General features: G+C 46.5%; 1 protein-coding gene across 3 annotated transcripts in view; it reads left to right on the top strand.

Moving 5' to 3' along the window:
- The window catches only part of RSRC2 (arginine and serine rich coiled-coil 2), a 326,144-nt gene that overhangs the window by 12,603 nt on the left and 288,724 nt on the right, over window positions 1–24,817 (top strand). For 2 of the 3 annotated variants that reach the window (XM_085633609.1, XM_085633611.1), the window contains exon 2: window positions 17,441–17,591. In XM_085633609.1, the coding sequence (XP_085489735.1) occupies window positions 17,441–17,591 (151 nt within the window). Of the gene's footprint in view, window positions 1–17,334; window positions 17,592–24,817 lie in introns of all 3 variants that reach the window. The other variant, XM_085633612.1, reaches the window with a different exon arrangement.

Genomic DNA, 24,817 nt, shown 5'->3' on the forward strand with positions numbered 1-24,817 from the left:
TCAAGAGATTATAGACTGGTAAAACAAGCTGCTTTACGTTCCTTCAAGACTTAGCCTGAAGGCTGCTCTCCATAGCTACCACTAGGATAGCTTTCATATAAGGTTGTCTTTAACCTATCACCATAAGGGGTTGTTTGGACAGATACAGGGTGCCCACTAGAACTAGTGGACAGCATATATCAGGCCACCTTCTCACAACAGGCACCCATATACTCTGCTCTAAAGAGCTAACCCAGGCACTGCTTGAAGCAATATATGGCAATGGGTGTTCTGTAGCTAACCAAAACATATGCGGTTATGAGTCTACTGAGAAGTAATACGTGGGACTGTTCTTTTTAACTGGGCTAGGTATATGGCTTGAAGGGTCCATCTGGGAAGAACCGTGGAGCAGTCCGTAAGAATGTCTATTATGCAACTATTGTTGGAACATAGTCTCAGTAGCGCTCAAGGAGAGATGAAAGCAACCGGAAGCATTCATTGAGAATGTGCTTTGTACAGCCTGTTGCAGTATATGCTTTGAAGAGTCTGCCCATGAGTGGTAGAAGGCAAACGTCACATAAAGAAGATTGTCTATGGACTTACCATGAGCTGTGGTGGTGCGAAACTCACAGTGAGAGCTTCTTTCAGTGATTCTGCAGGAGAAAATGTCGTTAGATTTCATAGCATGTGCTGGGCGTGCCTTAAATAAAGGTGAGGGGTGTCTGTATTGGCTCTGGCCTTAGATTATTTTACAGCTCCAAACAGGGAAGATACCCTTAAGGTTGTCGCCCTTTACTTGAATGCCAAGACTGGATGTGCATTGGGGTTAAGGAGGAGTAGTTGGTGCCGAGAATTAGGGAGAAGGCTAGTTGTATCACTTGTACGGTTCAAGTATTAACAAGTGGCTTGACAGGTAGAAGGGAGTGGAAACAGATTGGCATTCTAGTGAAGGGTATTCAGTCAATCTCTTACTGTTGACATTCGTGTACCACCTTACCCTCTGAAGCTACAATACACACAATTCTTCAACCCCAGGCAAATAAGGTACTAGCAAAGTCAAAGATGTAATGGGCATCAGTCATTAAATTCAATGAGCCACTCTTTCATGCTGAATAGACCTTAATCATTGACTCCACTAAACCAACCAAGTACTACATTGATAAAATAGCCAGCATATTGAATATTTCTCCAGCCAAAAGTAAACGAAAATATCCAAAAAGGTCATCTTAAACAATGAGATTTTCAGAGAAAAATGTTTGTACCCTTGAGAGAAGATAGAAAATCCCCTTCCAACTCACAACTCAACATAAGTAAAGAAAGAAATGCCAAAATCTTTTTCTATTCGAAGATCTCATTTTCCAGCTTCAGGATGTTAAAAACAGTCAAGTGTGGTCAGACACATGATGGCAAAACTCGGCCACCTAAAAGGTTTCTAACTGCAGTGACTTAGCTAAATACTTTATACAATAATTCAGATGACCATTGATAATGTTGACTGACATGCTCTCCAGCCAGAACCTGAACAAATACCTTTCACCACAAACGCACCATTATAGTTCTCAATTAGACCCATTTCAAACTTGACTTGAAAATAAGTCATTGCAGCTTGAAGCCTCGGTCCAGCTGTGATGACCCACTGCCACCTTCCTTTGCCAAGGACCATGCTTATTTCCTTTTACTCATATAGCTGAAAACAATGAATTCCACCCTAGCACATCTGGTAAAGTGCCTTGTGCAAAATGTGTCCTGATCACCATCTATTTAAAAAAAATGTTTTTAACAATCTTGAGAACTACAGAATCATTATAGGGCTAGCCTAACTTGCAAAAGTAGTAGTGGAGAAATGGGTTGTTACCAGTTGGCGAAATATAAATTGGAAAACCAGCTACTGGGTGTGCATCAGACTACTTTTAGATCCGGTCAATGCACAAAGTCCTACACTCAAGATCATAGATAACTCAATGCAGATCTTTGATAAAGGAAAACATTGCATGCTAGTAGTCCTTGATTGATTCAGTTTTGGATACCATACACTAACATTCTCCTACCTACTTTATGCCATAGGATGAGTTTTCCATGTTGTGAAACTTAACGTTTTAGCAAATTTAAGATGGCAGAGAAAAACATTACACAACCTTAATCTGCATTTTAAATGTCATAAAAAATTCACACGATTAAGAGTACTCACAAATTGCTTGCGATCCGTTCACTTAAATCCCCATTGTCTGTGCTTTATTCCTGTATGCCGTGGTAAATTTGGTCAAATGATTAAAAACTTGTCACGGAGCACTAATCTTCATCATGCAAAATTGATGTATACTTGTACCTAGATCTGTCTGATCTTGTGCTGCATGTTAAACCCATCAAATTTCCAAACTTTTTATTCATCCTAACCCAACATCTTTAATTGAAGGAATCTGCAAGTGCCATCTCAAGTTAACTGCCATCCATATTCTTGAGATGACTTGCCTCTTGGAGGAGCATCAGCTAGTCTTTTGTCCTATAAACTCCAATGGCTTAATTCTTTGGTTTACCTCAATAACTGATCCATGGAGCACCAATATTCTGTCTATTTTACTAGCTTCTCATGAGTGGAATTTCTTCTGTCTAATAAAGGTTCATATTTATGGCCATAAAAGTGGAGATCCACTCAGGAACACAGAGGCCCGATTGGGATTGTTTGCTAGAAGGCGTTTAATTACTCCCATACCTTATACAGTCTCCTGAGCGCACACACAGCCATATTAGGCATTGGAGTGTTTTGCAGAAGCTGTGTAAAACAGAAGAACGGTTTCTTATACACAAGCATACATTTGTTTTGTTTATCCTCGTAAAGTGCACCAGCACCATGGAACCCTGACAATGTCAATAACTACTGAATAAGTTGTTACATAGTTGTACATGGGTGTCAGGGACTGTCCGGGACTATGTCAGGAACACAGTCAGGGACTTGGGCAAGGACTGGGAACTGGGTAGAAAATGTACAGTGCACAGAAAGAGTAGTACAGCGCTGACCAGGATCACACGGGTAGTCAGAGAGAAAAAGGGATCCAAAAGGAGAAGCCTGTATAAGTGAACAAGATGAGTAAGACTCAGAAAGGAAGGGCACTCACGAGGAAATTTAGGATTCAGAATAACTACACCCAGGACGAATGTGCAAGACTTGTATATGAAACATTAGCAATAAAGGGGAAGTGTGGGGTAAAGCACTCAGGAGTGCCACACGGTAAGACCGCTCAGTATGTTTCTCACCCACAATTGCTGTTACAGATACTGACTGCAAATAGCCACATATAGGATATGCATGCATAGGCAGGGTCTGTGGAGCTTATACCTATGGTGATGTTATAAATGTACCTCAAAGACAATACTCACAGTAAACAAACGCCACCTAGGTAGTCAACTGTGTCCACGGATCCTGTCGATCAAACAGGAACACGCAAGGCAGTAACAGCAAAGGGGTAGAACTAAACACAAGCACAATAGACAAGGAGCTAGCAAGGAGGAGTGCTTAACAGGAAAGGAAGGAAATCACAGGGCACACTTGGCAGAAATCAGGTAACAAACATACAAGGCAACAGAAGCAAGACAGCAGAATAGAAAGACAGCAAACTAGGAACTGGAACCAAGGAAACTGGAAGAAAGGCAGGTACTGGAAAAAGATATACAGAGCTGGAGGCTACAAGGTTATACTAGAATAGTGCAGGTTCAGGAATCAAGAAAACAAAGTAGCATAGAAGGCAGTGCTGGGGCAGGAACAAGAATTGAGCTAAGGCTCAGGAGTCAAGGTAGCACTGCAGGCAGTGCTAGTTCAGGAACAGGGAATTACTAAAGCTTTAGGAGTCAATGTTGCACTGGAGGCGGTGCTAGTTCAGGAGGAGGGAAACTGCTGTAGTTCAGGAACAAGGAATGCGAAGGCTCAAGTCAAGGTAGCTCTGCAGACAGTGCTAATTCAGGAAAAGGAAAACAGCAGGAGCTCAGGAACAAGGAATAACTAAGTCTCGGGAAACAAGGATATCAAAGGCTCAGGAAACTCTGGAACAAGGATCGGTCTCACCAGTATACAGCTACAATGACCAAACCTGAGCTGAAGGGAGCTGGGGCTTAAAAGAGCTCACAGTAATTACATGCATCAGGTGTGAGCAGGCTAGCAGCAGCCAGCCACAGGTGAGCTGAATTTCTCCACCCATACTTGGCCTGCAGGGGTGAAGACAAAGCAGTGAGCAGGGGATTGTAGGCAATGGAGTTTCCAGCATGAGCAGACTGGCTTCCACAAAACCCGGCATGGATTGGGAATGGATGTCAATTCCCAAATGGTGTCCAAATGCCTGGAAGTCAGGATATGCATGCAGGGGAATGTCTAGAAGCATATTAGAACACTAGAAAGCCCCCACAATTTGGCCCCCTGGTGGTGGGCACGGGAGCACAGGGGGTGAATTGTGACAGTGGGGAACATAAGTCTGTCATATTCTTTCCTTATTAATATAGTGTCGCTAAGGAGATCTTTTGGTATTCCTATTTACTAATATATGCGGAAGCCTGTATTGCACAAAAAATAAAGCCTTCTACTTGGGTGGGTTCTTTATTATCATTTTGTGAGTGTGTGGCAAAATTGGGTGTAAAGTGTTTAAAGGCCAACTGAGGAAGTTTGAGGATATTTTTTTGAAACTGACATTTGGCTGAATGGATTCTACTTTATTCTATCTGATTAACTTGATGCTATTTAGAGTCTGTAGCTCCCCACATTTAGTTTTATATGAGGCAGATTTTTTGCATTATAAGGGCAACTCCTGATTTCTTATTTGACAATAAAAATCTATCTTCTAAAGTACCTTTACTGCGCTATCAGTTGCTACTGCTTTTGTTTCAAGTTTACTTCTTGTAAAAGAATGTAAACTGTTTCTCTTTGCGATCTGTCACCTTGACAATGCTTACATCCAAACTCCTGAGTGGATTCCAACTGCAGGTGGTGCAGATTTACCGGTTATTGATGCCATATTACTTCCTGGAGTATTCGGACTTGGAGCAAGCCACTACTGGGAAAGGCAGCTAAGAAAAGTAAAAATCCCTAAAGCATCAAATGGCGTAATCAAATTAAACCTGGTTCAAGCCCCAGATTGGGTGGTTGAGAGAGATTGCATACAGTGTCAAGTACTTTTGGCTGAATACTCTGCGAAAAGTTAGGGGAAACGACCATTTGTATACCACTCTTCAAAGTATTTGGTAAAGTAATTATGATTAGTTTGTTTTTTCGACACTCCTATAAATATGTTATGATTCTCTTTGATTGTGTATTTCAATTGAGCATTAGATAAGTGATTGAAAAATGAGTTTGGAAAGGATAAAAACATTTTATAATGAAAAAAGACAGTGCTTGATGCCCCTCTCGTGTTACACACTCTTATCTTTTAGCTGAAGCACACAGCAACCTACTGTGTAATGGATATGTTCTGAATGTGCAAGTCTACTTGGCCCTTCTATTGGCTTGAATAGTCTGGCTACAACTTGAGTAGCACAGTATAAAATACCAGCGTTGCTATATTTGGGACATTTGTCACAGCCGTCTCGCAAAATGTTGCCTATTCTTGTGTGGGGGTCAAGTTGGGAGAGGATGTGGTCTGACGGCTAGAGCTGCTGACAATGGAGCTGGGATACCAAGGTTGGAGACTCTGGTCACGTCGACATCCTTTTGATTCTGGGCAAATCGCTTAATCTCCTCGTGCCTACCAAAAAAAAAAGGAATGTGTCCTTGTTTAACGTAACCGGTGCTCATGTAAAGCGCTCCAATACCTTCGGGTGAAGTTTGTGCTTTATATAAATCTGCAACAAACAAAAAAGTATGACTTTGAGACAATTCAAATGAATCCATTGTAATTTTGCTGTCAAGGATATATTTAAACATGGGTTAGATAGTCCCACACATTCTTTCCACTGAACAAAAAAGACCGGGATCTTAGTTACACTAATAACCTCTGTCACTGGCCTCCATTGTCCCCACATACATTACACTATCAGAATGACTGGACACTGCTCTTGCAGTACTCCACAAAACCATATTATTGAACACAGTGGCAACAACTCCCCAGATGCAGTGAACTTCATGCCCTATAGTGTCAGAACTACCACATACTACATTATATGCACAGGCGTCCATGGAAATGCTTTAGTAGGGCAACCAAGCACAGTGAAATACAACATACAAAGCAGACCTCTGCATCACTAAAACTTTCACTCCCAAAGAGCCAGGCCACCTGCTTGGATGTTGCCACACGCACTCCTTTCATAAATAAACCTCTCACTAAAAGTACAGCCTTCAACAATCCATGCACTATATTTTCATATTTTGCTTTCAATCAACACCCCACATGCTGTTTATTCACTCTACTTACCCTTTTGCTCTGCTTGCATTCCTGTCACCATATACATGTATGCAACTCAAAACATTTTTGTATAACCAGGGCCACTGAAATTATGCGGCAGTGGAGCACCAAGTTATGCAGCAAGTTTCACTAATTTATGCTGCAAGAAAAGGCAAAATATGTGACATGATGCAGCACCTTTTTTGATAGCATTACTTAATTATTATTTTGTCATTTGTACACATAGTAATGCTGTCAGGGCTAAGACTTCACCTAATTAGTACCAGTTTAACAACCAAAAATAGAAATAAGCAATTGAAAGATGACCAGTTAGCCTTTGCAATGGGCCTTCAGCAGCACGCAAAAACGTCACTGCGTTGTAAGTAACTTTTGATTAGTTTGCGCTAGAAACACAAATATTTTTTCTTAAAATCTGCAGATTATGCAGCAGATGATGGATTATGTGGCAAAACTATTGTAATTGCATTTGTATAGCGCTTTCTACCCCATACGAGACATCGCAGCACTTTTAGCCAGGTAGCACGCTATTCCGGGATCCACATGGGATTAGTGGTGAATTAGTATAGGGAGCTATGAAAGTCGAGCTCTGGACATGAGTTTATTTGGATTGATAAGGATAGTGGAGGGATAGAAGAGGTAATGATTTGCCTTTATATAGCGATTGCTACCCCTGATGAGGTGTTGCTGTACTTAAAGATAATTTTTTATAATTAATATTTTTATTGTATTTCAATAGTGAAGCAATTGTAGATAGTTATGATAAAAAATTGCTTATTTATACAATGACCTATATACATGTTAACCATAGAATGATATAACCATAAGTCATTATCAATTAATCTTTACTCTGCCAATTTGTGTCCATAAGAGACAAAGAAATCTGACATTAGACAACATTTATATAGAATGCTAGGTGCAAAATAAGAGTTAAAACGTGATAAAACCATGATAAAGCGCAAAATACATAATTTTTAAAAAGCGACAAACCGATAAATATTGTTTCAAGACAGCAGGCCCTCCAAGCTTTTCCTAGTTCTAACTGCAGCTTTTAGAAAAGAGCATACCCTGAAGCAAATAGTGGGTGTATTCAATAGTTGCAAATGGAACAAAGCCTCTACATTTGAGATGGCCCAATGATTTTAAGAGGTGTGAGCAAAAGTCTGTGATAGTAGCAGAAAAACGTATAGTGTAATAGCGATTGTCTAGCGGCCCCATTGCAGTAATAAGTTAAAATATGTCCCCTACCCCCAACATATCAGTTGGGTTACCTGCGCTCATGAGCCAACAAACCTTACCAGCCTTCAAACGAAAAAGGAGAGACCTTCCCCATAGAGCAAAAAAAAAAAAAGGGCACTACGCTCGGGAAGTGTTTGTAAAAAACCAACACAGTGTTTTTCATCAACTCAGTTTGCAGCCTTCTAGTAATATAAAAATCTCAAAAGTGGCTCTTGACCAATGATTTATCATCTTTTTTTAAATAATATTTGGGGACAAAAAAGGGAACCCAACCCCAGCTCATGAAATGTGTGCAAGATGTAATCTACCCAGAGAATGGTGCTCCATTTATCTAAACTGAGATAATCCAAGATGAGGGCTTTACAGAGTTTAGCGTGCGGATTAGCCCACACGCGGACCCACAGTAATGGTTTAACTCCAGGTGCATTATATGACAGGAGTCTGTGGGTGGCAGGTGTAAAAGCCTCTGTCGTTTTCAGTCTTTCTCTATATGGAGAAAGGCACTCCTGTGGCATCCCCAAGCCCCTCCCCATACGTGAATCATAAGTAATATATGCATTTGTTAAGCAGAACAAGTGAATATCTAAATATTTATAAACCTAATTATACAAAGCAATACACATATTGGTATACGTATATAGTCCAAATGCTTATATACACAGGCATATGCTGTATTTATGTTTGAGTATGGTGGTTATGTTGGGAAGAGCCAACTCCAGAGTAATCTTCTGAAGATACGGTAGTTATTCATGATCCTTGTTGTGTGTTTTTTTTTTTTTTTACAACATAATTGTATTGTTGACAGCCAAGAGAAGGAGAATGTCTCACAGGGCACCTAACGTACGCATAGAAGATGACAAATGGATATCCCCGTTTTCGACAATGACATGATATCGGTAATAAGTTGCAAAAAGAGATAACAAAAATAGATAACTGCGCCACATTGCCTCTGTTTGACAAGTAGAGATGTCTCGTATATATGGAGAGTCTTTGCCACCTGTAGCCACATCCAGCACGTGTATTAAGCATATTCCAGTCCGCTGGATTCATAACAATGGTTTTGCAAAATCAGACTGGGGGAAGCTCCAGATATAATTCCCTATAGTCAGCCCACCTTTCCCAGATTTATTAATTCTTCCGAGGGCACCCCCTCGCTTCGAAGACTGGGATTTCCAGGCCCATACAAAAGTCCAAACCCTTTTTCCATACCGCACTCAACGGCAGGGATTCCTCTTTCCAGGCTCGGGCAATGTCTCTCTTCGCCAATGTGAGGCCTAAAAATAAGACGTGTGAAGTTTGTACCTGTTGCCACCCAGGTCCTCTGTAATATGTAGCATGGCAAGCCTTTGGGAGGAGGGAACGTCCCACCCCAAAACCTCAGATGGACATGCAAACACTCCCCTCCAGAACCTTGACAGTGTAGGGCAGTACCACACAATATGTAGGAAGGTACCCTCCATAGACCCACAGCGTAAACAGCGCGGAGATGCAATTAGCCCTGCAAGCCACAGTCTGTGCCTGGTATAATAGGCTCTATGTAAATACTTAAACTGGATAAGACTCATGCGGGCCACGATTGCTGCACTGCGCAGACACTCCAGGGCCTCCACCCAGTCGTCTTACTCTAAGGGACCCAGATCCTGCTGCCATGCCTCTGTGGTTTTATGTAAAGTGGTAGGTGTAAGTGTACGGTATATTTTGGTTATCTTATGGTCTCCCAATTCACCCATAAAGACTTTAGACTCAACAGGGTTAAATTTGGGTTCTCTGTTAGGTTGGATATGTATGGCGAAAAGCATGTCTGAATTGTAAATAACTGTAGAATTGAGGGCGGGCATATCCTATATTCCGTTTGTAGGTCAAGAAAGGACTTGAGGGTGCAACCATGGACGCCAGCCCCCATCTTGTCTATCCCAATGGCTCCCCAGCCCTGAAAGCCTGGCAATCGTGCCAGCTGTGGCAGCTGCTCATTGTTCCACAATGGAGTTTCCCCGGTGAGTCTCCCCCACCAACCCATCTGGCGGAGCGCAGGCTTCACAATCCTGAAGATCGTGATGGTTGCAGGCGGTAGCTAGTTAAGCGCCGCCGCCGAATGGAGAACCATGTGGAGGTCTAGCAGCCAACTCTCCACGGCATACGCCAGGTCTCCGCGATCGCCATACCTTCAGTCATTGAGTACGAGGAGGCGTGAGGCCATGTAGTATGCGTGAAAGTCTGGGGTAGCCACTCCATCGGAATAAGTAGACTGGAAGCAACACGCGATGCACCCTCTCACACCCACCCCCCCCACGAGGAAGCAGGCGAGAGTAGCGTTTAATTGGAGAAACCACGTTGGCTTGATTGGATAGGGTTGATTCTGCAATTGATAAAGAAGACATGGTAGGGAAACCATTTAAAAAATGGCGGACCTGCCAAAGACAGACTGGGGCATGTGAGACCGCACACACGTCTGGTCACTCATCTGTATCCACGCCAACGCCTGAGATGCTGAGAGAAAGACGCCCAAGTACTTAAAGCCGTCTGGGACCACCACTACCTCCAGCGACCAGTCGCCCCACAGCAGCCAAAGAAATGATTTTCCCCAATTCATGTATAGGCCGGAGGTATCGCCAAAGATTTGCATAATGCGAAGAAGGCGTGTACCAGTCCGGTCGAGATCCGTGAGAACTTCGTCCGCATAGAGCGCTATGCGATCGGAAACTCCCGGTGCCCATTCGAAGTCTGCGCTTCTATTCGAATCCAGGCTGCCAATGGCTCCATGGCGACCGCAAAAAGGTAAGGGGGAGTGGACAGCCCTGGTGCGTTCCATGACTGATAGGAAAGTGTCTGGAAGCTGATATGGCCACCCGGACCGAAGTGGTTATGTCTGTGTACAGTAGGCGAATAAGATTCAGTAGCCAGGGGCCAATATTTAGGCGGCCGAGCAAGGCAAAGAGATACGTCCAGCTAAGTGAGTGGAAGGCCATATTCATGTCTGCCAGGAGGAGCATGGCGGTCCCCCAGTCTATTGACCACGGGTATTGCATTACGTACACCCCTGATATTATGCCGCGTGGCACGTCTGGGCATAAAGCCTGCCTGGTCCGGGTGTACCAAATCTGTAATGTGTGAGTCCAAGCAATTGGCAATCACCTTGGCCAAAAGTTTGGCTTCCACATTGAGTAGAGCGATCAGGCGGTAGGACGAATATTGTTACGGAGGGCGACCCGGCTTCAAGAACACAATTTCGGCATGCCGCCAATCCGGTGGGAGACCACCACTCTCTGCGGAAGCCTCAAGAGCCGCTAGGTAAGAATTTAATAGTTGCGGGTGATATTTCTGGAAACATTCGCACGGGAAGCCATTTGGGCCCGTACCAAGCAGTGCAGTCAGCAGTTCTTCAATCCACAAGGGAGCATTCAACGTGTCACGCACCTCGTCGGATAAGGCTCGAGGGGGGAAATAATTTATAAATTTCTGAACGAGTGCCGCGGGCAGAGCTTCATGGGGTGCGTACAAGTCTGCAAAATATGGGGCAAAGCAGTCAGCAATGACAGACTGGTCCGTAAGAGCGGCCTCATCGAGGCTGCGTATGCACAGTAGCATCTGAGGGGCGCAGCGTCTGTTGACACAGACGATGCAGCAAGGCACTGATTTGTGTTCCCCCCCCCCCCCCCCCCCCTTCCCTCCGGTATATCCGGCTACGAGTGATGACCCAATATAGCCGGGCTTCGTGCAGGAGCTCTCTGGCATACGTCTGCTGTACATTCAACAGTTATCTGCGCAAAAAGATTCCCCTTGAGCTCTACCCGTGCGTTCTAGGTCTAGCAACTGGACCTCAATTTGTATTAATTTGTCGCAGCACTGTCGGCGTTTCCCCGTACAAATGGCAATATCTGCTCCCCTGAGAGTGGGCTTCATCGCCTCCCATAGAATAGCTTGTGAGTCCACCGTGCCTGTGTTTAATACCAGTCTGTGAGGGGTGTATGGATATGAACTCTAAATTTATCGTCACGTAGCAGCCACGGTGACGAGCACCACCGAAACTGGGAGTGCCTGGGATCCAGAGACAAGAGAAGGGTCACCGGGGAATGATCCGATAAGGTCCTGGGGAGAATGTCTGCCGCGATCAATCTATGGTTGTGTGCCCTTGAGAGGAAAAGATAGTCTGGGCGTGAAAAGGACTCCTGGGCTCCGGAGAAATGTGTACGCGCACGTAGTGGGGTGTAGGGTCCTCTACGAGTTAACCCATCCCAAGCCCTAAACTAGGGATAGTAGTTTAGAGTTCTGGGTCCCTGCTATTCGAGCCGTGGCACGACACCTATCTTGTGACAGGGACATAACATTGTTCCAATTTCCACCAACCAGGTTCAACCCAGACGGAAGTTCAGCCTAGAGTGTTGTCAATTTTTCAACAAGGGATCGTGAGAGGGGGGTGCATAGACACTACCTAGAACTATAGGTTCTCCCTAAAGTGTCCCATATAGCACAACAAATCTATCCTGAGGGTCCGACTGAACAAAGGGGACACTGCGGTGTATAAGGATTGCAACCCCCCTGGAGCCTCTAGTGAATCCAGCGTGATAAGTATGTGCAAATCCAAACCTCCCCAAGCAAGGTGTCTTAGTACTCGCTAAGTGAGTCTTCTGCAGGAAGAGAATGCTTGCTCTGTGACGCTTAGCTTGGCGCAGCACAGCTCCCCGCTTGATCTTATCGAGCAGGCCGTTCGTATTCCAACTAAGGACCCGGAGCTCCCTACTCCTGACCCCATCTAAATCTTGTTGCATGACTGGTGGCGGCATTTGAACACGGAAATGGCAAATTGGGTGGCAGCAACAACCCCAGAATCATACACAGCAGAGGACACAGTGGCATTAACAAAGAGCAACAAACAGTCCTGCATGAAATTCTCCCCCCACTCCAATACCTCATGAACGTGGAAGTATCTGTCGCGGCATGGTCCAGGCCAAGACCCCAACAGGGGGTAGCGGCAAGGAGTAGCCAATGGATCCCTGCAAGAGTCTCCTGCCCAAAGAAAAAACCGAGGGTCAGGAACTGTTTAGACTATATAAGCCTGCAATAGTACAGTAAGTGACATATGGCATGAATAGTTAGTTGTCGGAGCTACACCATTCAGGACGCTGAGAGTTCTGGTTTATCTTCAGGGAGTCTCTTATTGGATTTTCTGCGAGTCTTGGACCTCTTCTTAGATCGCCATAGATGCCGCTGTCCGCCACCCTCTCCCAGGCGGCCACGTCCAGGGCCACTAGATGAGTTGGAGTCATTCCTGAGTGGAGTGTGGGGTTTAAGCCGGACCGTCTCCTCAAGCCACTGGAACACCTCCGGAGACTCAAAGAAGTGGGTGCGTGATTCGTATGCCACCTGCAGGCAGGGCTGGGTACACCAGGAAGTACGGAAGCTTGAGACCCCGAAGGCAAGCCTTAGCCTCAAGGAAGGACTGTCTGCACAGCTGTACGAGCCTGGTATAATCCGGGAATATGAGAATACATTGTGAGTTGTAGAGGAGTCTCCTGCCCTCGCCCTGTTGTAGAATTGCATCTCTGTCCCTGTAATTAAGTAGACGGGCGATGATGGGGCGGGCGCCCGGAGGCGGCTTCTGCAGCAACGCACGGTGGACGCGTTCCAGGACAAAGCATTTTGAGTCAGGTGTGAGCCAACCCCTGAGCCACGTGGTGGGGAACTCCACCGCATCACTTCCCTCGCACCCATCTGGAAACCCAAATAAAGAGAAGATTATTGCGGCGGACGCATCCCTCCACATCTTCCACCAGTGCAGCCAAGCCTCGCGTAAGCGATTCAAGGATAGAGACCTTCTTCGTCAGCGTGCCCTCTGTGTCCTCCACATCTCAAATACGGGATTCTGCCTCCATGATATGCTGCACGGCATTTCGGAGATATTGCTGAAGCAACATGACGTCTGCGCCTATCTTGCATTCCAGTGTTTCCAGCGACTGCGTGATCGCCGCCAGCAGGGCTGCATTATCTGGGCTTCCGGGCAACCCAGCAATGGCCCAAGGCCACAGCTCCAGCATATTTGTCCATAGTACATTGCTTGGAGGACGTGCCAGCTGGCGTAACTTTGGCCATTATAGAGCCTCACGAGGCCCAAGAGGGTGGTCCAGCAGTCCTGGCGATGCAATCTACCACCGCGTGTCAAAGGTCACGGGTGCCGTGGGCCAGGTATGTTGTCCACAGCCGGGGGCTAGACCAGGCGGGGCAACTGTACCCACAAGCCGCATCAAGTCTGTGCTTGGCCGCTTCCGCGTGTTGGGCACCCCAGTCTCCCCTAATAGGCATCCTGGCGCAGCTCCCAATCCATGGTGCAGTGGCTGTACAGGTCGTAGGTCAGTGTCCCCGAATCGCCGGCAGCAACCACAGCACCCAGGAGAGAGGCAGAACTACTTAGCTGCACCGAGATCAATGGGGGGGGGGGGTGCGCGCAAAGGGGGGCAGCGTCGGCGGCCAGTGTCATCAACCAGGCAAGTCCCCAACAATGCATTGAAGCCTGGCTAGAGCACTGACACGGAGAATCGAGATAATGTACTCGACAATTATTGTAATGCTGTTTTTGATGTGGAATGAAACTGCAGATACTGGTGGAACGATCCTCAATGTATGCAATGTCACAGATTGTTATATATGTTATGGAAAACCAATAAAAAGTTAATTTAAAAAAAAAACCACAATGCATTGAAGGTGGGCAGCGAAAATAACCGATGTAGCAGGTGGTAATGCAAACAGTCCAGGTAGGTCCAGTCTCCAGAGAACGGTCCCAGTGTCAGAGGCAAGGTAGGGCTATGATCCCTGCCGGGCGTGCCCATGCAAAGGCCCCGGGCCCACACTCCTGGGCCCTGAACAAAGTCCAGCCCAAACAGTGCTTTCATTTGAGGCCCTAGAGTCTGCTCGGTTCCCGCACCACAGCAGGTCACCAGGCGCATACTAGCTGGAACACACCCGGCTCCCTCCCCCAACTCCCGACCGTGCAGCCACCACCACGCGGCCCGGAACGGCGGCCTCACCGCTGCCCCCAGCGGTGCCCATACGGGACCTTACAGGTTCAATCAGACAACCAGGACGGAAGCGCCCACGGCGGCTCCAGTCAGCGGGTGTAGACCACCGCTGTGGGTAGGCCCCCAGGCAGGCAGGTCCTCTGCAGAAGGAGTCTGGACGCGATCGGGAGGTGGCCCGAAGCCCTCACCACGTCCCGATGCGGTCCGCCAGGTCTCGATCGCCTAGGGCAGTAGCCAGAACCCTGCCGCACCAGGTCCCAGCAGAGTGCAGCAACGAGCGCTCACGAGGCAGGAGTGCGGCCCTCGATCGCCAGGCCCCACCTTGGACCCACGACCGGGCAGGTGCTAGGAATCCCCCATCACTGTGTCTCAAGGCAATGGCTCCGGGGCAGGAGGACACACAGTTGGAGAGGCGGGTGCCGGCGGAGCAGTAGGCACGTCCCGCGAGCACCCGGTCGTCACTGTGCAATCTCGACAGGTCAGCCTCTGGGAGGACACTGTAGCTGCAGAATAAGATCACCAGGCATATGCAAGCTCCGAGGTACAAGTATGGTCACTTGCAAGCAGGATTATTGGCGGATTTAGTGGCAGGCTGCCGGAGCTGTGCTAAAGCACGTCTGCCATGTTAGATGGCTAAGCCACGCCCCATGAACCTTATGTTTGGGGGTAAAGAGTACCATCATTTTGCGGCTTGAATTGAGAAGGATGTGCCAACTATGTTTTTTTCTTGTGTGGTGGGATTTTGAGGCGAGGTGCCAATCCAGAGTGGAGGTTCCTTGTGAATGTTTGGTGATTTTATTCTTGATGAACAGCAGTCCTGTTCTATGTATTGCTTTGTGGGTGATGCAATGCGGCTTGAATGCAAATTTTCTGGTAACCAATGTAGGGCCTTCAAGGCAGGGGAGATGTGGGCTTGTGGCTTTATATGTAAGATTTCTGACTTCGCTATAGTCTTTTCATAGTTGATAAAGATGATCCGTGGCAGAGGCTATTGGTGTAATTGAGTTTGGACAGAAGGGAAATAGTAGCCTAGACCTTGTAGGGAAGAAGCGTTGCACAGCTTTTATAGTAATAAAGCTTGATATTGCTAGTTTTGTTCTCTTGGGCATTTGTTAATAGCTTGGAGTTCATGCTAATCCCGAGGTTTCTTACTTCCTTAGATTCTTTAGGTGGTGTCCCAGATCATCAGGCCAGTCCTAATGGGTCATCATTTTTCCAATCGCCACATGTGACTATTTCCCTTCTGAAAGTATTCAATTTGAGATGGCTCCATGTCATCCACTGATTAGCTGTACTGAGGCAACTGACATTTTTTTAGTTTGAGGCGTGTTTGTATGTAATCTGCATAGTTATAGTATGTGAGGTGAAAATCATGGATCAATTCTGGGTAATGACTTGATGTAGATGTTGAAAATCTGGGTGAGATGATTGAGCCTCAAGGGACCTCTGCTTTTGTGCAGTATGGTTTGGATGAGAAAGGGAGAACATGTATGATATTAGTTTTCTTTTGAAGGTAAGATGTGATCCATTTGAGAGCAGTTCCCCCATGCCAGCTTGGTAGAGTCTTTGGATTAAAGTGTCTTGGTCAGCCGTGTCAAAGGTAGTTGAGAGGTCCACGAGAAGTAGTGCAGCAACCCCGTTCCGGTCCACTGTTTTTAAGGTCATCCCAGATGACAATGAGGGCAAACTCTGTACCTCTTTCTGGACGGAATCCTGTTTAGAAGTCTGAAAGTATGAATTTGTCTTCAATGATTTGTGGCATGTGGACGAATGCTGCTCTTTCTATCAGTTTGCCCAGGAAAGGTCCATTTGTAATTGGTCTGTAGTTGTCGGGGCTAAGCGGGCCATATTTGTTTTCTTTAGTAATGGGCGTATGTATGGCTTTTTAGATCATCTGGAAATATTCCCATAGTTATGGAATGGTTGATGATTCTTCTAACTGGTGTGGCATCGGAGGTAGTTAGAAGAATTTTCTTGAAGGTTTGTAGTGGATATGGGTCAGACATGCTGATGGCATGTCTGCTTGCTTTGACCAAGACCATAAATTCATTGTGTGATATTTTTGGGAAGGAATGCAGAGGCTGGGTTAGCCTAATCTTGGGTCCTTTTGGAAAAGGGTTGTCCTTTGTTTTAAACAGGAGTCCATTGTGTGATTTGTTCCTGTTTAGATTTGCCAGTTCGTGAGATCTTTACTAATGGGATAAGCTCCTGCTAGGCAATTTGGTTTACGAAATTCAGTGAGCATTTTATAGAAATCTTTATTTGCCCATTTAGCATTTTTATTTCTGTCAGAATAGTATTTTTTTCTTAGATTTTTTGATTGCGGACTTGTTTAATCTTCTACGGTTCTGTAGGTAAAGCCTATCTTGATTAATGTTTGTTTTGAGCCTGGTGCGTTGCAGCTTTCTGTATTTCTCCAAGGTGCCGGTTATCTTTTATGTTGTGGTGTCCTGAGTGGTATTTGGATATCAAAAGCTTCCTGTAGCCACTCAGTTTTTGAAAAAAAATGTATTGTGCCTAGATCTGTACTGGATGTTGCGTTTCTAAGTGTCTTTAGGGGTTGAAATCATTAGTTGGATCTGTGCGTCGTCAGGTTATTGGTGGAGTGTGTATACTATATGCATGCAAAGTTACATAGATTTAAGGTGGCCGGTGTTGCTACACACAATGTTAGATCAAATATTAAATTGTCGCAGTGAAATTTTTTGAATGTTTTTCGATTGATTTAGCCTTTAAAATGCAATGTATGTTGAAGGTATTTATAGAAACTGAAATAGTAAGTATATCTGTGTAAATCTTTACCATGTTTATTAATACCATTGTTCTGTTATCCAGGCTAGTGATTCAGACCGGGATACAGTAACTCCAGACAAGGCATCCCCTGAAAGAAAGAAAAGGCATTCTGATCCCTCCAAATCACCGCGATCCTCAAAACGTCATTATTCAAGATCTCGGTCACGGTCAAGGGAACGAAAGCGGAAATCGGGTATGAATTATGACTAACTTGATGCTTTTTTTGGACTTCACAAAATGTTTGGGTCGATCTGGGCTCAGTTTGTCAGAGCAATTCTACTTTTCTTGCTGTGATCTGCATAAGATAAGTAACTTTACGTTTATTGCTTCACTGAGGTACACCATAAAAGCTTCTCTAGAAGCAGCCTGAAATTTAGGTGGGTATATTTGGCTGTAAAAGAGTATTTCAGGGTCTTTGTTTAACGCTAGGCGGATTGGAAATCTGATGTGCAGAGGAAGTAAATTCCATGATTTCAAAGCGGCCACTAACAATTATTTGACTTCTTTTTGCACCTTGAAGGCTGATAAGCAAAGAGATGAAGAGACTAGCTTACTTGTTTTTTAGGTCTCGCCTGAGCCAACGCTGCGAGACATTTAGTATTGCCGCCATCTGCCTCCCTTCCAGTGCGATCACTTTCACGCGGCCAATGCTTGTTTCTACCTTTTTAATTTTTTTTTTTTATTGTGTTCCACTCCGTGAATTGTCCAGATCTGAAGGGCCATAAATTTACGGACAGCAACAGCGCGCGGTTGCGATGTTGATCAGTTGCACTGACATGGCCGCGCGATATTGATCAGTTTCACTTTCACTGCCGCGCGGCCAATGCTTGTTAAAATTGCATTTAAAAAAGAATGTGTGTGTGTGTGTGTAGCTGTTTAAATTGCACAACATGTGTTAATGTACATATTTCTGGGCACCTCGCTGCTTTTATTTCATCAGTACGGCGCCCGCTTCCGGGAGGCTGAGCTTCCGATCACTGTAGTTTTTCCTCAACGACACTGAGGAGAAGGGGCGTGGCTGCTCCGTTCACATCTCTCCTGCTACAGAGGAGCAGCCCCAGGGAACTCCATCACTCCTGCCTTTTGGAGGGGAGCGACACCTCACCCCAGGTAACTGCAAAGAATGCTGGGCCGGGCTGCACAGGGAAAGCGATTAAATGGGGATTTGTCCCTGTGTGTTTCACTCTGTTTGTGGCCAGCTACAATGATCACGTTTTAAGTACCTCCAGCCACCTCGTCATGATCGCTCCGTCTCCTGAGAACTTTCTGCAGTCATTATTTTCATGTGTAATGGGGGAGGCACCCTTGTGCAGTCTAAACACTTGCACTCGAGTCCTCCTGCGCAGATTCTTCCCTCTGTGTTCATTATGCATTGTGCCACTTAGGTATCTATAGGATACTTCTTTAATTTTCATCGCGGTTATACAGAGGATGCAAACTTACTTTAACTTGATCCGTGGGTAACACGAGGGCATGTTTACGGTTTCAAGCAGAGTAAGTGTTACAGTTAATTCGGATTGCTTTACAAGCACAAGTGAACGGCGCACAATGCCGTTGTTGATTGCTGTGAGACTGGAGCTCTTGCAGCTCAAATAACAAGAGCAACAGGTGCGAGTGAGAACATGTTATTTTTAAACAAAATATTAATAAACCTATGACCAGGTACTTCTGGTCTAGAACAACTCGCCATGCTGCCGAACCTGTGAAGCTATGTAAGCATTGTTGAGTATTTCAAATCACATGCGCTGATTTACAGATGAGTTGGTCTTGCATGCAGAGAGCTTTTATCTGTCTGTTTAAGATCTATTGTTCTTGTATCCTTCCACTACTTTCAATCCGTTAACAACTTTTTTCTTTTGCCTTCAGCATTTCATAGAAGTGTATATATTTTATAGCGCTCCCTCCTGTGAGCTGCTTTCTCGCTTAAATCTCCACATCCCTTATCACAAAATTAATGACAACCAGCTTGAAACATTAAATTTAAAAATGACCGCTGACGCAGTTGCCTTTGTCTATGCTGTTACACAGTCAGACGCATCTATTTCTGCCCATGCCTATCTGCGTCGGCCCCCCAAAAAATGGCCAAATGTTCAGGTAACACCATTTAAAGGTGCGATCTACAGATGTTGCCAATGCTTGTTATTGTAAGCAAGCCGAATAAAACAAGTACTGAACAAGTCAACAGATCTAGAATATAAGTGAATGTGTTTTCCTGTTGAATGATGGGTTTTGCTCTATGAATGTGTATATGGATGAGTGAATTAATACAAGAATGTATCATGTTTGTATCAATGGATACATGAGTTGTTGCACAAGTGAATGAATGAATGCATGCATGCATTGATGGATGAAAGGGTAAGTGAATGCATGGGTAGTTGGCTGCTTAAGTGGATCAATCCATAAGTGAGCAAGGATGGATGAATGGGCCAGTGAACAAACTTATTAAGGACTGCTTATATAGCTAGGTGTCTGTCAATTGACTAATAGGGTTGCAAGTTTGGCAGAGTAGGTGACCTGCAGTAAATTGGTGAGTCTTTTGACCGACCAAACCTGTGGTTCCCCCTCTCATTAGTTCTCTGCCCGGTTTCTGATGATAATCTTCTGCTTCCTACACTGTTAGAAAGATTGGACCACTGGCCCATTTGCCACAGGACCACCAATCTATGAACATTGGCAAACCTAACCTCATTAAAGGCCTTCTTGTGGATATTTTTCTTGGCCTTGTCTACCATGTGAGTCATAGCTGAGACAGGCAAGGAATGGAAATCAAGGTCCATGAACGTTTGGAGTTTTTTGGCCGTTGAGACAGGGAAGTTGTTTTAATATTTCAGAAACATGCCGGGTTTGTATCTAAAATAGAAAAACACATTCTGAGCGGGCCACCACAATTTGGCCTGCTGGGCACACATTTTCAACAAAGGTGTTTATCATTGGGTCAACAGAAGCCTTTTTGATGAAAATGGCCTGCAGAGCAGAAGACAAATCAAAAAATCTGGCAGACTGCCTCAGGGCAGCCAATAGTTGGATCTAATACCCCAGGGGCTTGGTGACCTACTCAATGTACATTAAATCCCATTATGGATTCAAGCGAAATCTGTTTCGTGACTCATGAAATATAGTTTTAACCTACAGTCTACAGCTTAACTAATTGGAGGTGCATTCAAAATAGATACTTGCAACATGACAAAAATTGCCCATATGATTCTAGAGACAGAATTACTCCAGAAGCAGGTACTACCGTCATGGCACAGATGGCAGGGCTAGCAATGTACAAGGACTGATCAACATCATGCCAAATATTGTTACAAACATGTCAAGAACTGTCATCATTATGCAAGAGCTGGCCTTAACCAGAGATGTTCGAGGCATGTGGGCAGCTGAATTCATATCTGTGCATAGATCGCCGCCTAGTGTTGGGTCCGGATGTTTGCACGTTGTTGTCCTGGAAGAGTCTTCGAAGTATCCTGGGATAGGTGACTCCTCCCCTGGACTACAGTGCGCATGGGCATCCTCTCCATCCTCAGATTGTTTTTTTCCGCCATTGGGTTCGGATGTACTATCTTGACTCAAGTTAGGAAAATCTTTTTTCAGGCCAAAAGGCCTTTAGTTCGCGTCGGTACTGTTCTCGATCGGTATCGATAGTATTTTTGTTAGTTTACTAACTTCCAGAACAAACTTTCGCATCTTACCCGACCGTCGATTCGACATCAACGATGGAATCGAGAACACCATTCAAGAGGTGTCCGGTATGCAATGCGAAATATCCCCACGTCGACGTCCATCCGGTGTGCAACAAATGCCTTTCACCGGATCACGACGAATTTACATGCATGGCCTGTGCCAGATTTCGATCCAAGAAGACTCTACGGAATCGACGAGCGGCGAGACTCGAGGCGCAGCAAGCGGCACCGGCCCCGGCCGACATCTTCAACGCCGAGACCGAAGATGTCGAAGAAGTGGGGAACCTACCCTCCAGTCCCGTTTCCGAACATGACTCCGGATCGGAAGACGTCGACGAAACACTCTTTCGCAGAGATGAAGACGACACCGAGGTAGGAGACTACAATGAGGCCTTAGGGGCCGAAGAGAGTAGCTCCGGTGACGAGCAAGGCCTACCCGTTCAGACTGAAGAAAGCCCAGTGCAACAGTCTATGGCTCCGGTCGAGGGATCGCCTTCGGGCCTTACCCAAGACCTATCCCGCAGTTCTTCGGCCCCGCCCTCGGGCCCGGCCTCGGACATTCAGCGGCAGCCATTAATGCCCAAAACGGCTGGTTTCCCCTTCTTCAAAACCGAAACCGAAAGCTGTATTGGTTCAATTGAAACCAAAACCGAAAGTGGCGCTGGTCGGATCGAGGCCCTCCACACCTTCGACGCCAGCAAAACACATCGGCACCGAGCGCACCAAACGAGACTTCGGTGCCGAACTCGAAGCGGCCGACGTCTGAGTCGACATAAGGAAGAAGGCCTTCGGTACCACCAAACCTGCTCGGCTCCCGGCACCGACGCAATCGACTCCGACCCCAAAGGTCAAACAGCCTGCTGCGTCTCACACCGCTTCCACGGCGACACCAAAGCCACACTCATCGAAGAAGTCGACGGCCATTCCAGCCCCTCGACTCGATGACCCACCGGCGCCGAAAAAATCCACGACCGCCTCAACAGAACCGGTCGGTGCAAAAGACTCAAGGGCGCTCCAGACGCGACCCATTGCTGCGCAAAGCACCAAAAAGAAAATGGTCCTCCAGGACACGTCGGGCTCCGAACCAATTAAAGCTCCAGCAGCCTCTTCGACACCAGCCAACATTACTTTTGGCCTGCCACCATCCACGGCCCCGAAAATGTTCCAAATCAGGACACGGGTGACCCATACCACAATCACGCCTGCCGAACGCACTGCGGAGACGTCTCCATCGCATCTAATCGACGCCGACACCGGCAGGATGATTATCCACAAACGGAAAATAACTTCGGAGCCGGCTTTGGACTCCTTCAGGATTCCACTTAAAAGAAAGCTGCCTGTGGCTACAGAACCAGTTCTTTACGAACCTTTCCACTCACCCTACCAGGATCCACAATCCTTCTCTCCCACACACTCCGACACGGATGCGTTGGTGGACTACATGGGTGACCAAGTCCCCTACCCCGGAGACATGGACCCTGACGGCCAACAGGACCCTGATCAAACTTGGGATGACCCTGTGGACCCAGGTGCACCTATGGATGCACAAGACCCGCAACTCTATGGAGCAAAAACATCTCCCACAGAGGACACTGCAGCGTTCAACGCTCTAATTGAACGTGCTGCGGCCAATCATGGGGTGCAACTTCACTCGGACACCGTCGAGGACGACTTTCTTATGGATACTTTTGCGTCCTCAGAAAGGAATATAAAAACTCTACCCATGTTGAAGGGTGTCCTCAAACCAGCAAAGGACATCTTCAAGGAACCCACCAGGGCAAGAGTGATAAACCCCAGGATCGACAAAAAATACAGATCAGCGCCTGGGGACCCTACTTACATCAGAGGCCAATTACCTCTGGATTCCATTGTCGTTGCGAATGCTCGCAAGAGGGCACACTCCCAAACAGGTGACGCTCCTCCCCCGGACAAAGAGTCCAAGGTGTTAGAGACCTCTGGCAAACGGGTTGCCGCCCAGGCAGCCAACATATGGCGCATTGCCAATACTCAAGCACTCCTCGCTTGCTACGATAGAGCGCACTACGACACGTTAGAGCAACTAATCCAACATCTCCCTGACCAATTCACAGAAGGTGCATAGATCCTCATCAGGGAGGGACAGCTCCTCACAAACGCATCCATCAAGTGCGCACTGGATGCCGCAGACACAGCTGCCAGGGCCATAAACACTAGCGTCATGCTGCGACGACATGCCTGGTTACGAATCTCCGGATTCAAATCTGAGGTGCAAAACAACATACTCAACCAGCCTGTCAACCCCGACTATTTATTCGGCCCGGAGGTTGACACCACCCTAGAGAAAATAAAGGACACGGACACTGCAAAGTCCATGGGGGCTCTCCAGACTCAGTCCTTTCGGAGCGGCTCCTTTCGTCGCCCCGGAAATAGAGGAGCAGGTAGAGGACAGGGGTCACAGCAAACATACAACAAGGGCAATACACAAACCACCTACGACAAAAACACCAGGGGTGGATATCGTGGCTCCAGTACAAAGGGCAGAGGACGCGGCTACGGCAACACCTGGTCCTCCCCCAAGAACAAGCAGTGACGCCCTCTCCCTTCCTCCCGACCACATAACACCTGTCGGGGGAAGGCTACAAAGGTTCCTGTCCACGTGGAACTCCTTCACCACGGACAGGTGGGTCAAAGATATTGTCAAATACGGTTACTGTCTAGAACTAACCTCCACTCCACCCACAATACCTCCAAAAAACCGTCCTATGTCCTCAGAGCACTTAACGCTCTTACAGCAGGAGGTGCAAAGTATGCTAATAAAAGGCGCAATAGAGGTCGTACCCGTCCACGAGCAAGGTACGGGGGTGTACTCCCTGTACTTTTTAATACCGAAGAAGGACGGGTCACTCAGACCTATATTAGACCTGAGACCCCTAAACAGATACATTCTTTCCGAGCATTTTCACATGCTCACTCTCCAGCAAGTCCTCCCGCTGCTCAAGCAGGGAGACTTTCTAGCCACACTGGACCTCAAGGATGCGTATTTCCACATACCCATTCACCCATCACACAAAAAATACCTCAGGTTCACTGTTCAAGGGCAGCACTACCAATTCAAAGTCCTTCCCTTCGGCGTGACAACAGCACCCAGGGTGTTCACAAAGTGCCTAGCTACTGTGGCGGCACATCTACGGAGGCAGCACATACACGTCTACCCTTACCTGGACGACTGGCTCGTTCAAGCAAAGTCAGCCCAGCAATGTGCCAGCCACATGTCCCGCACCATTCACCTCCTTCACAGTCTGGGGTTCTCACTAAATTACCCAAAATCCCATCTACAGCCCGCACACGTACAACAGTACCTAGGTGCGACTATAGACACTCTGGCGGCCACAGCTCAGCCAAATTTAGTGAGAATCAACAGCATGCAAATGCTGATTTCAAAGTTCAAACCACAACACTCCCTTCCCGCGCGAGTGTTCATGCAGTTGATAGGCATGATGGCCTCCTGCATCTTCATAGTCCCACACGCGAGACTACATATGCGCCCGCTTCAGGAGTGCTTAGCACGTCAGTGGAATCAGGCTCAAGGACAGTTGAAGGACCTAGTGTTGGTGAGCGGTCGGGCATACAACTCTCTGCATTGGTGGAATCCACAAAACCTTTGCAAGGGCCGACCGTTCCAAGAGCCTGTCCCACAGATAACACTGACGGCGGACGCGTCTCTCCAGGGATGGGGAGCTCATGTACTCCATTACACAGT

The sequence above is a fragment of the Triturus cristatus genome, chromosome 11 (assembly GCF_964204655.1).
Source record: "Triturus cristatus chromosome 11, aTriCri1.1, whole genome shotgun sequence".
Lineage (NCBI taxonomy): Eukaryota > Metazoa > Chordata > Amphibia > Caudata > Salamandridae > Triturus > Triturus cristatus.